The following is a 12,890-nucleotide window of genomic DNA, read 5'->3' as shown; positions in this document are numbered from 1 at the left end:
ATAACAAAAGTATCATAAACTTGTTAAACTACAGTATATGACATTGTGAGCAACACTATTTTTACCCACCTTTCCTTTTAGCTTCTACATAAAGGGGCAAACTGGTCTTCTCCGCTTCACTGGTCGAAGTTCTCACTTGACACGTGTAACTCCCAGAATCCTTCAACAAGGCAGATGGAATAGAAAATCTACCAGCCGTGCTATAGCTCTGAACATTCTGTCCATCTCTATAGAAAGCAAAGTGCAATTCTGTTGTTTCTCTTAGCGGACTGAGGCTAGTATCACATGTTAGGTAGGTGTGATCACCTTCTACCAGTCTTAGAACTGGAGGTGTGAACAGATCTAAAATACAAAAATGAAAAAAAATAATGTACATGAATCAAGTTTTAATGTCCAAATATTTTTAATAAAATACAGTTGATTGTTACATAAGGGGTCTTTCTTGTGCCAATCACTTGACCAAATACCAAGGCATTAGTCAGATGATCCCAACTGAAAGGCTTAAGGACTAATGTCCAAAGAGAGAAAACCAGCCAGCAGTCTACCTGAACACTGAAACTCAAGCTGAGGATAACAAAGTTATGTCAATTTTTTATGAGCTGCAATAAGATGATCGTGTAAAATAAATATGGTAATGTAGTGGTTTTATACTTTTTTATTTTTAAATCCATAACAAGTATTTTGGAAATCCCATAAAAATCATTTTGAAAATATATTTCTTTCATTTTAGTCAGGTAAATATGACATTTTTCATATGAATATTATGTAGCCTTCTATTCAGCCAGCAGGCAAAACTGCAGGCGCCTTTTCACATTTTCTCTGTCTCCTTACTACTTGTTGTAAAAAGCCTGGTTACAGAATTCAGTGAATTAAGCTGTAGTGTACATCCACACATTAGTCAGTCAGGAGTGACTAATTCCTTAAAAATGGTTCTTTTTGAGGTAGATATAAAATATGCAAAATATTCACTATAAAATGTTTATAAATATAATAAATTATAAATAATTTATAATAAGTTATATTATTATATTTTATATATATAAAAAATGTATATATATGTGTTTATAAAATGTTCACAAATATAATAAATTATAAATAATTTATAATAAATTATATTATTATATTTTATATTTAAAAATAATATATATATATATATATATATATATATATATATATATATATTATAATAAAACATTTTAACTGTATTTTAACTGTATAAAATTGACTCAAACCATTATGCATGTGTTTCCTATAAGCCCTCCACCCCCATCCCAGGCTATATATGTTCTAAAAGCACGGGATCAATGGAGCTATTGATTTTATAGGCTGCATGATAGTTGCACAAATGTTTAGCAAAAGGATATTTAAAAAAATAAATAAATATTAAACTCATTATTAGCGCACACAAACACATCACTTACAGAATTTCCACCTAATCTAAAGAATAAAAATGTATTAGGTTAATAAATAACAAATATGTATAAAAAATTTGTTGAAATGTTGGCTCAAAATAACAGCCAATCACAGCCACATCCCTGTGCGTACTAGAAAACAAAATTGGTCAGGGGTAGTCTTGCTGGGCGACCAGTCCAAAAGACCTAGGAGGCTACCAGACTATCACCCTGCAAAGTTTGGGATTTTCAAGGGCTGTGAAATGGTCTGTAAACATATGAAGTACTACATATAAAATTCAAATAACTTTATTAAAGTGCATAGACATACATAGTTAGCAGAGAACCACATAGTGTACAAATATAGCATGATCTTGATAATGGACAGCAATGTGACTTTCATGGGTCCTACATGTTTCGCTGAGGCATACACAGTGGCTTCTTCAGGGACCAGATGCTTTATGTCATATCACTGCTTCATTCCATATATGCTATGATACATGCTGAAAGAGATGGAGTCCCATGGCGTAGGGGCACAGCCTGGATGCTAACCCGGTAGGAACCAGACTGACCAGTCCGGCGGAAACCGGGATACCCAAAAAGTAGGTGGGCACTGGACCAGGACTACAGTCCAAGTCCACAAGGACAGGAAAATTTAGCAAATGAGCTTGCCTATTGTAAAAAGTAAATTCCCCAAGGATATGATGTGATGAATCCTCTCCTAGCGGTCCGGCGTGCAGAGGGAGCTCTAAAGCAAGAAGGGGTTGGGTAGGGTAGAGGTAAGTAGGATAAAGGGTGAGTTGTTTGGGAAGTAACAGAGAGTCAACAAAGTGTGGGGGCATAAAATGGTGCACCCAGGTTTAACACACTTTCATATACTTTGCGACTCTGTCATGGAGAACTGCTTTATTTTTGGCATTAATCATGGCCTTGGTGACCCTATTCTTAGTCTCTGCTATGTTAAGAGAGTTATATTTCCAAGTCTACACTATAGTCTCTTTAGAGGCTGTTGTCACTTGTAGAAACTGTTTCAATTGGGAGTCTGGAGGCCGGTTACTTAGCAATGCTAGAAGAGGATCATGGGAAACTACAGTGGAGAGAAGTGTAAATAATGTGAAAAATGTCCTTCCAGAAGCAACATGCAATTGGACAGGGCCACCAGATGTGCAAATGTGTTCCATAGGCTCCACAGCCATATAAATAGGGTGATGGGTAATGTGGAACATATTTACCTATTCCAGCAGAGACCAGGTAACATTGGGCCAATACTTTGTAATTAGCTTCCAGGGCACTAATATTTTGTGTTGAAAATGTAGTCCGTAGTGTGACAGGTGTATTATTTCCCCTGGTAGGAAAAGGAGACTGCAAATTGAAAGCCCCATCTGCATTTGGCGTTGCATCATGATTTGCAATATGGGGCTTCATAGCCCAAAGTTTGACTATAGTGATGGAGGCCAAGTCCATGAACAGTTGGTAAGCATGATCTTAAAAAATTGAGAGTCCCTTTCTGCTCTTGTGTATGGAAATAATGCAATTTACCTACTATGTTCCTGAGAGGAGCATCTGGGGTACAAAGAGTAAGGACCCTATGGATCCGGTCCATTTCGAGGCGCTCAATCAGAATTGAAGGTCAGAGTTCCTGAAAGAGGGCTGCAACCATGGACTGTAAATACAGAACCAATTCCAGGATGCCTTGGATCAGTAAGTTAGAGCATTATTTTCAAAGTCCTCAAGGTGAGTTTGAAGAGTGATGTTTACTTCTCTGCGGTTTCTAGTTCACAATCGTGACCCTGTGTGGCCATTTCAAGGCCATCAATACAATTTTCTAGGTCCTCTGTGCATTGCCTCCAGGCTTTCTGGAGCATCCTTTTAAATTGATTTAATAAGCTTTGTGGTGAGCATTCCCCCTGTAATTGTAATGGAGTGTCACTGAAGTTCAAGCCTGAGTCTCCCTCCTAAACTGTGTCCCACTGTATGGGCGCAGTCTGTAGTGGAGAAACACTGCTAAGAGTTGGGAAAGCCACCATCTTGGGGGAGGACAAGGGCTTCCTTGATAGATTTGGTGCAGGGATTTGTGCAGACACCCGCTAGCACCATATTGCCAGCCACTGTGGGTGTTTAAGAAGCTGGGGATCTCATTCACTTGGAGGGGTGTGTGCTGCAGCCTGGTTGATTCTCCTGAGCAATGGGGAGCTCTACACTGACATATCTACCTCTGCAATCTGCATGCATGCTCCCCTCAGAAAGCTTTCTTTTTTTTTTAAACCTAAATCGTCCTAAATAAAAAGAAAATTGGCTTTTTAAATGGTATCTCCTATTGACCAACCACTGATATCACATATACAACGTTTGTTTTTAAAAAACTATAAAAAGCATTTATTAATTCCAAACTTGTGTACATAAACATAGAAAAAACATGGGCCAAGTAGAGCCGTAACATATTCTACACGAAACAATATCAAACGTGGTAAAGCAAACTCTATCCAATGTTTAAAAAAATCAATGGCTTTATATAAACTTCAATTTTATCGTAAATATATGATAATATGTATTCTGTATTTTCCTCCACCAGGTGGCGAGCCACATGTGAAAAGCGCCTGCCTATGCAGACGCAGAACAAGTACTTAGATCTTCAAACCACACTAAAAAAGGCTTAACGTGTAATAAACCCAGGGCCCTGCATTCACTATATCTGGTCTCCCACAGTAAACAGAACATGGAAATGCAATTATTTTACTAAATATAAACTGCTAAATACCTTTTCTCATCATCAGCATATAGCTGTCTTGTGACTTCTTTAAGTGTCTGGTTAACGCTTGTATGAGGAGTTTTCATTCTTCCCTTATTGTCCTATGAGGCTGTAGGACCCCTGACCCTCTGTCTGGACAGTGCTGATTGGTCCTTACAATTATGTGGCAAATGAGGTTAAATGTTGATCAATGTAAAGATATGCACTTGGGGGCTAAGAATATGCATGTATCATACATACTGGGGGGGGGGGCTGGGGAATCAATGGTGGGAAAGGATCATAATAATAATGTGCAATGCCAAGCTGCGGATTCCAAAGCAAGCAAAGTCCTTCCTTTCTTGTATTAACAGAGGCATGGACTCCAGAGAGAGAGAGAGAGATATAATTTTGCCCCTGTACAAATCATTAGTAAGACCTCATCTGGAATATGTAGTTCAGTTTTGGTACCAGTTCTCAAAAAGGATATCGGGGAACTGGAGAAAGTGCAGAGAAGGCAACCAAACTGATAAGAGGCATGGAGGAGCTCAGCTAGGAGAAAAGATTAGAGGAACTGAATTTATTCTCTCTTGTGAAGAGGAGATTAAGGAGGATATGATCAACATGTATAAATACATAAGTGCTCGATATAGAGAACTTGGCGTTGAGTTATTCACTTTAAGGTCAACACAGAGGACAAGAGGGCACTCTACGTCTGGAGGAAAAGAGATTTGATCTCCAAATACGGAAAGGTTTCCTCACCGTAAGAGCTGTGAAAATGTGGAATAGACTCCCTCAAAAGCTGGTTCTGGCCAGCTCAGTAGATTGCTTTAAAAACGCCCGGATTATTTCCTAAATGCACATAATATACAGTAACCGGATATTAACATTTATAGGTAAAGTTGATCCAGGAATATCCGATTGCCTCACAGGGGATCAGGAAGGATTTTTTTCTCTACTGGAGCACTTGGATCATGCTTTGCTAGGGTTTTTTGCCTTCCTCTGGATCAGCTGTGGGTATAAGATTGTATGATTTTTTTTATAATTTTTTTCCTTTTATTGGTTGAACTAGATGGACTCGTGTCTTTTTTCAACTAGACAAACTATGTAACTATGAATTATAACAAAGGATCAGTTAAGCACCACCAATGTGTATTTGAATCCATGTTTCAGAACCACCACCTCAATGGTACAAATACAGGCTTACTAACTGTAAATGACCCTCTATCTAAAGAGAAGTCATATGAAGCTCATAGATTAAAGAATGTATGAGAACCACATCACTTCTGCTGGTAATATTCTAGGGCAACAAGAATCCTCTTAGAAATCCTCCTCCTATCACCATTTGAGCAGCACTCATGAAGGGATATAAAGCAAACACTCCACATAGTGTAAAATCCTCACAACAATATTTATTAAGCCACAAATTGCAGTTACATAAAAAATGTAAATGATTGCGCATTGAAAGCCTTATCCAGCTAGCAAATACAACAAATTCACCCTCACTTCCTAGAACCCGAGAATGCGATGATGTTAGCACATAGCTCTGCCCTACATGTTTCGTCATATGTGACTTCTTCCTGGTTACCTGCAGAAGAGATGTGATTCTCATTCATTCTTTAATCCATGAGCTCCATATGACTTTCCTTTAATTAGAGGGTAATTTACAGCTGGTAAGCCTGCATTTGTACCATTGCGGTGGTGTTTCTGAAGCATGGATTTAACTGACCTTTGGTAATAATTCATATATGAGCACATAACAGAGGAACATATTTAGCTATTTGTCACATGGACTTTTTAAGGATTCATTTGGACTTTTAGATGCACTCAGGGCTGCTGTTAGAAAAAGCCGCCCTGGACTTCCAGTTCCGGCGCCCATGTAGAAGGCAGCGCAGGACATCGGCTCCAGGGTGAATCGGCATACTAACCGTCATAACTTGCCCATCTGAGCCCGAAGACGCTGCCATACCTCTGCCTGTGACCCGGGGACCCAGCAGCGATGGACCGCTACTTGTAGCACGGCGGCGGTCCGCCAGCAGCACTAATCAAGACCGCGGCTTCTACTGCGGCCTCCGCAGAGGCAGACATGGCGGACGCCGCCCCTCCTCCTCCAGCACCAGCGATACATGGTCAGTCAGTCACCTCTATCCCTGATGCCCAGATATCTTCCTTGGCTCAGGCGGTGGCCACCCTGCTGTCACCCACAATAAAGGATGCAGTGGACAAAGCAATCTCTGAGGGGATCGCTCAGATCCGGAAGGACATAGGAGACCATGCTCACAGGCTCAATGAGATAAAGCACAGGATGTCTGACCTGGATGATGAGCTTCAGGGATCCTTTGCAATGGATCAGCAGGCCAGGCAGACTCAGAGGTATCTTTTAGACAAAGTGGATGATCTGGAGAACAGATCCAGGAGAAATAACCTCCGGATCATTGGACTGCCAGAATCCTATGGAGTTGACTCTCTTTGTGAGATAGCCTCGGCGCGCCTTTCTGCGGCTCTGGGGATCCAGTCGCCGTGCTCAGTGGAACGCGCCCATCGCCTGGGAGCCCCCTCCAATGACAGACGCACCCCGCGATCAATCATAGTGCGATACCTTAACTATATGGACCGGCAAAATATCCTGAAATCCTTCCGCCACTCAAAAGTTTTACAAGTCGACGGCCATAAGCTGCTGATCTTCGCAGATTACTCCCAGGAGGTTTCCCGCCGTAGGAAGGCTTTCCAACCGATTTGCCAGGCCCTATTTCACAAGTCCATAAAATTCACTTTGGCATACCCGGCAATATTACGCTTAGCGGATCTATCCGGAGAACAGAAATCCTTCTCTGTGCCTGAAGAGGCCTATCACTTTCTGCAACGCCACTTCAACATCGTTCTGGATCCTCCATCTACACCATCTCCCCAGCGCCCCCAGGGCGCCAGGGGACAACAGAGTCCCAGGAAAGACCCAGCAAAAAAGCAACAAGTGAACGGCCCCTCTTATCGCCACAGGCCACGCTGACATTCTTCCTGACGCCAGCTTGTTTACCACACTTTCTACCCAAACGGGCGCCTTCTGTGCATATCCTGTGTTTCACTGCGGTCATGCCTCTACCTGGTTCATGGTAACTATGTGTATGCCATTATGTTTATTACTGATTCAGGTTTACTGTCATGCTCTGTATAACATGTTATGCACTCTGACTGTTGTGGGTACATTGCCCCTTAAGGGCTTCAGTGCTACTTGCATTTAATTTTGTTTTTGTTTTATGAGCTCAGGTCCATCCTCCTTTTATGGTCTGCACCATGCACGCCGGCCACCATGCCTGCACAGCCTTGCCTTTCCAGTGGTATGCGGCCTCCTTTCATTGGCTGGGACCCCCGCTCTAGTTCCACACAGTGTTGATCTTTGTTGACTGCGGAGAGCCAGCTGCGAGGGCATACTTTACTGGACCTGGTAAAGCTGTCCAATGCGTGAGCGAGCTCACATGAGGAAAAAAGTGAAGTTCCACACCTCCATTCCATGTTTTTCCCCTTGGATTTCCTCGGCCCCAGTTGGGCCTCTCCCTTTATCCTTCCCTACACCCACTGCACCTGCCTTCTGCGATATTGTGCTGAACGTCTCAGACTGCCCTACACGTATGCTAACACGGGGCACGGCCATAAGGGCGCCTCCACTTACAGTTCTTAGTCATCATATGTCACCGTCCCTTTGGGACCCTCCATGAGTATCATATCGTGGAATGTTAAGGGCCTTAGATCACCTAACAAGCGGATGGCAGTTCTCAGACACCTGAAACGTCTGAGAGCTGACATTGCGGTTCTGCAGGAAACACACCTGGAAGCAAAAGACTTTCATCACCTGCTACCCTAAAACAGTCAGTGATAGACACAGCGGGACGTATAGCGGTGATTCATATAGACACGGCGCAACGGGAATGGGTATTAGCGGTTATCTACGCTCCCAACACGCCCTCGATGCCGTTCTTTCAATCGGTGGCGCAGACATTAGCTCCGTATCTCCATCTTCCGCTACTTGTAGCGGGAGATTTCAACCAACTCATGCACCCGGCGGAGGACAGGTCCTCGGCTTCAAGGGCGCTCCAGCACCCAACTCTACGTCACTCTTCACTTTTGCAGGATTTTGCGGATAGCATTCAACTTTCTGATGTGTGGCGTCTGTATAATCCTGAAGGCAAGGAATACTCTTTTTATTCTCACCCTCATCAAACGCTCACCAGGATAGACTACATCTTTGCAAACCCTAGCTTACTCCCCTATACGGTATCTCCCCTCATACACGACATTGCCATATCTGACGACGCTCCGGTGTCAGTCACCATTACCCTTTACACCTCCACTCCTGCTGCGAAATGTTGGCGCTTTCCCTCATACCTCGCCAGGGACCCAGGGGTCTCCTCTCTCATCAAGGAGGCCTGGTCAGAATTTGTCTCACAAAACGAGTCACCCTCGGTATCTCCCACCCTCCTTTGGGAGACTGGGAAAGCCGTGCTGAGAGGCCGTCTCATATCTTATGCCGCGGCGTATAAGAGGAAACTCTCCAAAACATTTGAAACGGCCAGCTCCTCCTTAAGAGCGGCGCAAGCTGCGCTACATAGCCACAACTCCCCTGAGAATAGGGACCGCTGACGGTCTGCCAAGGCAATCTTTGATGAGTGGGCTGAGAAAAGAGAGCAGCTTTATAGATCACACCAGGAATGGAAGTTCCATTGCTATGGAAACAAACCGGGAAAGCTATTGGCCTCTCTATGCCGAGGACCCTTTACCCCAACACAGGTGTCTGCCCTCAGAGACGCTGACAGCCAACTAGTGGACGAACCAAAGGACATTAATAGGGTATTTGCACAGTTCTACCAAAACTTATACAGTCATGACCCAATGGATGAGAGGATGGCTTCGGAGTGGCTTTCTAAAGTCTGCCTTCCAACGCTTACCTCGGAACAACTGTCACAGCTAAACGCGCCACTGTCCCTGGAGGAAATAACCACAGCCATCAAAACGCTTACACCGGGGAAGTCTCCTGGCCCTGACGGGTACACACCAGAATTCTATAAACTGGCGGTCGACTCAATAGCGCCGACACTATTGTCTGTAGTTAATCACATATTAGATGGCCACCCCTATCTCCCTACGGGATACTAAGCACACATCAAATGAATCTATAAAAAGGGGAAGGACCCATTAGACCCAGGTTCATATAAACCGATATCACTACTTAATGTGGACTCCAAGCTGCTTTCTAAGTTAATGGCAGACAGGTTGGCATCCATCATGCACTCACTTATTCATCCCACACAAGCAGGGGGATGAATAAGGAAGGTATTACTCGCACTAGAAGTATCCAAAACAGACCCGAGCGCAGACGCAGCGATCATAACCCTCGACGCCGAAAAGGCCTTTGATAACGTGAATATTCAATGGTTAGATCGCGTCCTTACCCATGTGGGCTTTTCTGGTAAATTTCTGCACCTGATTCGAATGATGTATGCTTCCCCGGAGGCACAAGTAATGATAGCGGGACATACATCTCCGTCTTTTCGCCTTTTCAAGGGGACGAGACAGGGATGCCCGCTTTCCCCCCTGTTGTTCAACTTGGCTCTGGAGCCATTGTCCAGGGTCCTACTGATGCATCCAGATCTGCAGGGCATCAGGGTGGGAACAGAAGAACTTCGCACCGATATGTTCGCGGATGATGTTCTTATTTTTACGTCAAACCCGGGCTGGGACAAACCCCTGATACAATCTATTTTTGCTGATTACCGTCTGTGTTCGGGCCTGCGTATAAATTTTAATAAAAGTGAAATCTTGCCCCTTAACACCACTCGCACCCCGTCGTGGGCGGCTTCCTCGACTCTACGCATAGCTACATCACACATTACATATCTTGGGGTCAAAGTCGGGCGATTCCCTTCCTCCATATACCACCTTAACTACACGCCGGTCCTCGACAAAATGATAGCGGAGATGAAATCGTGGGCCAAGCTACCGTTGTCCTTTTTCGGGCAGTGTCACCTGTACAAAATGACTACTTTCCCGAAATTGCTATACCCATTGCAAACAATTACTTTGCTTCTGAAACATACCGATGTCACCAGGCTACATAAGGCGCTCTCCTGTTTCCTCTGGAAGGAGAAGAGGCCACGCATATCACTCAGCAAACTACATTTGGCCAAAAGGGATGGGGGAGTGGATCTTCCAAACACTAGAATGTATAATGTTGTATGCCTTTTAAAGGGGTTGCCTGGACTGGCTCAGCCAGGAATCCCGATATAACAATTAGTTGTTAGAATCTCAGATGGCTGCTCCTCATGATCTGACTGCATTACTGCATTGTGGGACAGGGGAACTCCCTATCTCTCTCCGCAACAACATCTTGATTAGAGATACGGTGGCGGCATGGCGAGAAGTGCGGAAGAGACTAGGGTCTCCCCAGCGGTCATCTAGGTATCTACCCATCCACCGCCACCCCGGGTTCCTACAGGCGCAGCAGCATTCGGTTTATGAGACGTGGTCATCAAAGCGGATTAAGCTGATATCCCAACTGTTTGACATGAGCACGGGCAGACCACTGGCTTTCTCGTGTTTTGCGGAAACCTATGGTCTCCCCCGCGGTCATTATCTTTACTTTAGGCAATGTGTAAGCTATGTAACAGATTTGTGCCGTACTCCCTCTCAACACTTTTGCCCAACCCTTTTGGACTCATGGATACAGCAGGGTACACACAGGATATCACAGCTGTACAGGCCTCTCAACCAGGAACTTCTAAAGGGGACCTCGAATTCTGTGGCCAAATCCTGGAATAAGATGCTCAATTCTCCTAATGCTCATCAGAAGATCCTGAAAGGGTACCTTGCCACCCGTACATTTGTTTCTAATGAGTTCTGGAGGGAGCAACAATTCAAGATTCTACATGGAGCATACCTCCCGCACATCCGCTGGTCTAAAGACATCGCCCATCATCACTGCACTCTATGCCAGGAACGCTTCCCCTCTCTCCTGCACACGTTGTGGTCTTGTCCCCAAATCTCATCGTTCTGGGATAGAGTGACTCGCTATATAGCAAAACAGACAGGGGTACTACTCCCTCAGGATATATACCCCCTACTCTTCACTTGCCTGGACAAAGATACTACTTCGTTGCCAAAGAACTCTTGGAAGCTTCTGTCCCTCCATAAACCGTGGATAGTGACTTGCCTGATGTCGGCCCGCAGGCTGATATTACGCCATTGGCTGTCGGACACTGCCCCCACAGTTTCGGAGTTGTTTACTGCTCTTCTGGCATTGAGAGCCACAGAATCAGTGGGCCTCTCAGTAGATCCACGCCAGCCCCAAACAAAGTTTGACCGCAAATGGAACTGCCTATTCCCCATCCACCCTCCGCGATCCGACGGACAATCAGCTTCCACCTCTGGCATGATCTAGGACCACAATACTACCTTAGTGGACAGATACGCAGTTGCGGGAACACGCCCGCTTAAAGAGACTGCCCCCACTTATCTGTCAGTGAATTTAACCACTATGATGCCTACGTGAATATAGGGTTGTTTAAGTGATTACGGGGCTCTTCTGAGTTATTATGCAGTGTTGTTCATCAAAGAACATCAGTTATTTCCCCATAGTTCAGCTGATACAGATTCTCATCTACCACCAATATATAATAGGGTGCCCAATATTCCCCCCATCCCTTCCCCCCCTCCCTTTCCTTCCCCTTTTAGCCTTACGCTTTTGACTCAATCTATGTCTTGTCTAGCCCCAGAGGCTGTTCTACCCACATGTACTCCTATATCTCACCCCTCCCCCATGTCATGTGTTAGACAAAATATTACCCGACTTTGCATAAGATGATCTAGCAGTACTGCGCAAGGAATTCTTCGCAAATGCTATGGCACTTAGCAGAGCGCGTTGTCACTGATATTATAGCGAGAGATGTATATATTGTACTCATGCTCACTGTTTATGTTCATGTACCGCGTTGAGTTTCAATAAAATATTGTTTAAAAAAAAAAAAAAAAAGCCTCCCTGACTGACCCCACAACCGGCCAAAAGTGACTGAGGACATAGATTTATCAGTCCCTTTCTCTGCAACCTTAGCTGCACAGATGAATGAATAGGAAGTGCTCTAAGGCTTCCTGCTCATTCACAAACACAGTTTACTATGCTTCAGTGATGAAAGGACACAGTAGTGATTGGTACCGATCACTCACTGTGTTCATTCAGGAAGGAAGGAGACAGTAAATTACATATTTACCAGCTCCTTCCTCCGCTCTTCATCCTGAAACATCTATCTGTGTGCCTGCAGCAGCCGCTGGCGGAAGAGGAGAGCAGGGACACACAGGGGGGCCTGGACAGATGGAAGCGACGCAGGTGCTAGAACTATTCCCCCTGCAGTGCAGCTAGAGGGAGAAAGAGTAGAAGCTGGCAGCGCTGCAGAGGGAGGCAGAAGAGGATTGATGTCTTCAATAAGACAGTACAGCCAGCCCTCTTGCTCAGCAGGTGCCTATGCCCCCCTTTTGAACTGATGGGGCCTGAGCCCAGTAAAGGAGGGCTGGCTGTACTGCCCTATTAGCAGCCCTGGATGCACTTATTTATGAGTAATTATTTTAGCACATGTATTTGGGAAAATAGTTTTTTTTTTTGCTCAAGTTTTTCTAGTGCAGTTCAATGTCTAAAACTAGTGTAGTTACTAGTGATCAACCGATATAGTTTTTTTACCGCGATACCGATATTTTGGTCATCGGATATCGGTATCAGCCGATATCTGCCGATA

The 12,890-nt window shown here is 44.4% G+C and overlaps 1 protein-coding gene across 4 annotated transcripts in view; it reads right to left on the bottom strand.

Moving 5' to 3' along the window:
• Positions 1 to 12,890, bottom strand: part of LOC309543374 (Fc receptor-like protein 3) — a 69,179-nt gene that overhangs the window by 28,854 nt on the left and 27,435 nt on the right. For all 4 annotated transcript variants that reach the window (XM_082242846.1, XM_082242848.1, XM_082242847.1 and 1 more), the window contains exon 5: positions 70 to 342. In XM_082242846.1, the coding sequence (XP_082098972.1) occupies positions 70 to 342 (273 nt within the window). The remainder of the gene's footprint in view (positions 1 to 69; positions 343 to 12,890) is intronic.

Source organism: Pelophylax lessonae (assembly GCF_965119305.1).
Source record: "Pelophylax lessonae genome assembly, chromosome: 13".
In the NCBI taxonomy this organism is placed as follows: domain Eukaryota; kingdom Metazoa; phylum Chordata; class Amphibia; order Anura; family Ranidae; genus Pelophylax; species Pelophylax lessonae.
This window is presented reverse-complemented; position numbering and strand designations above follow the sequence as displayed.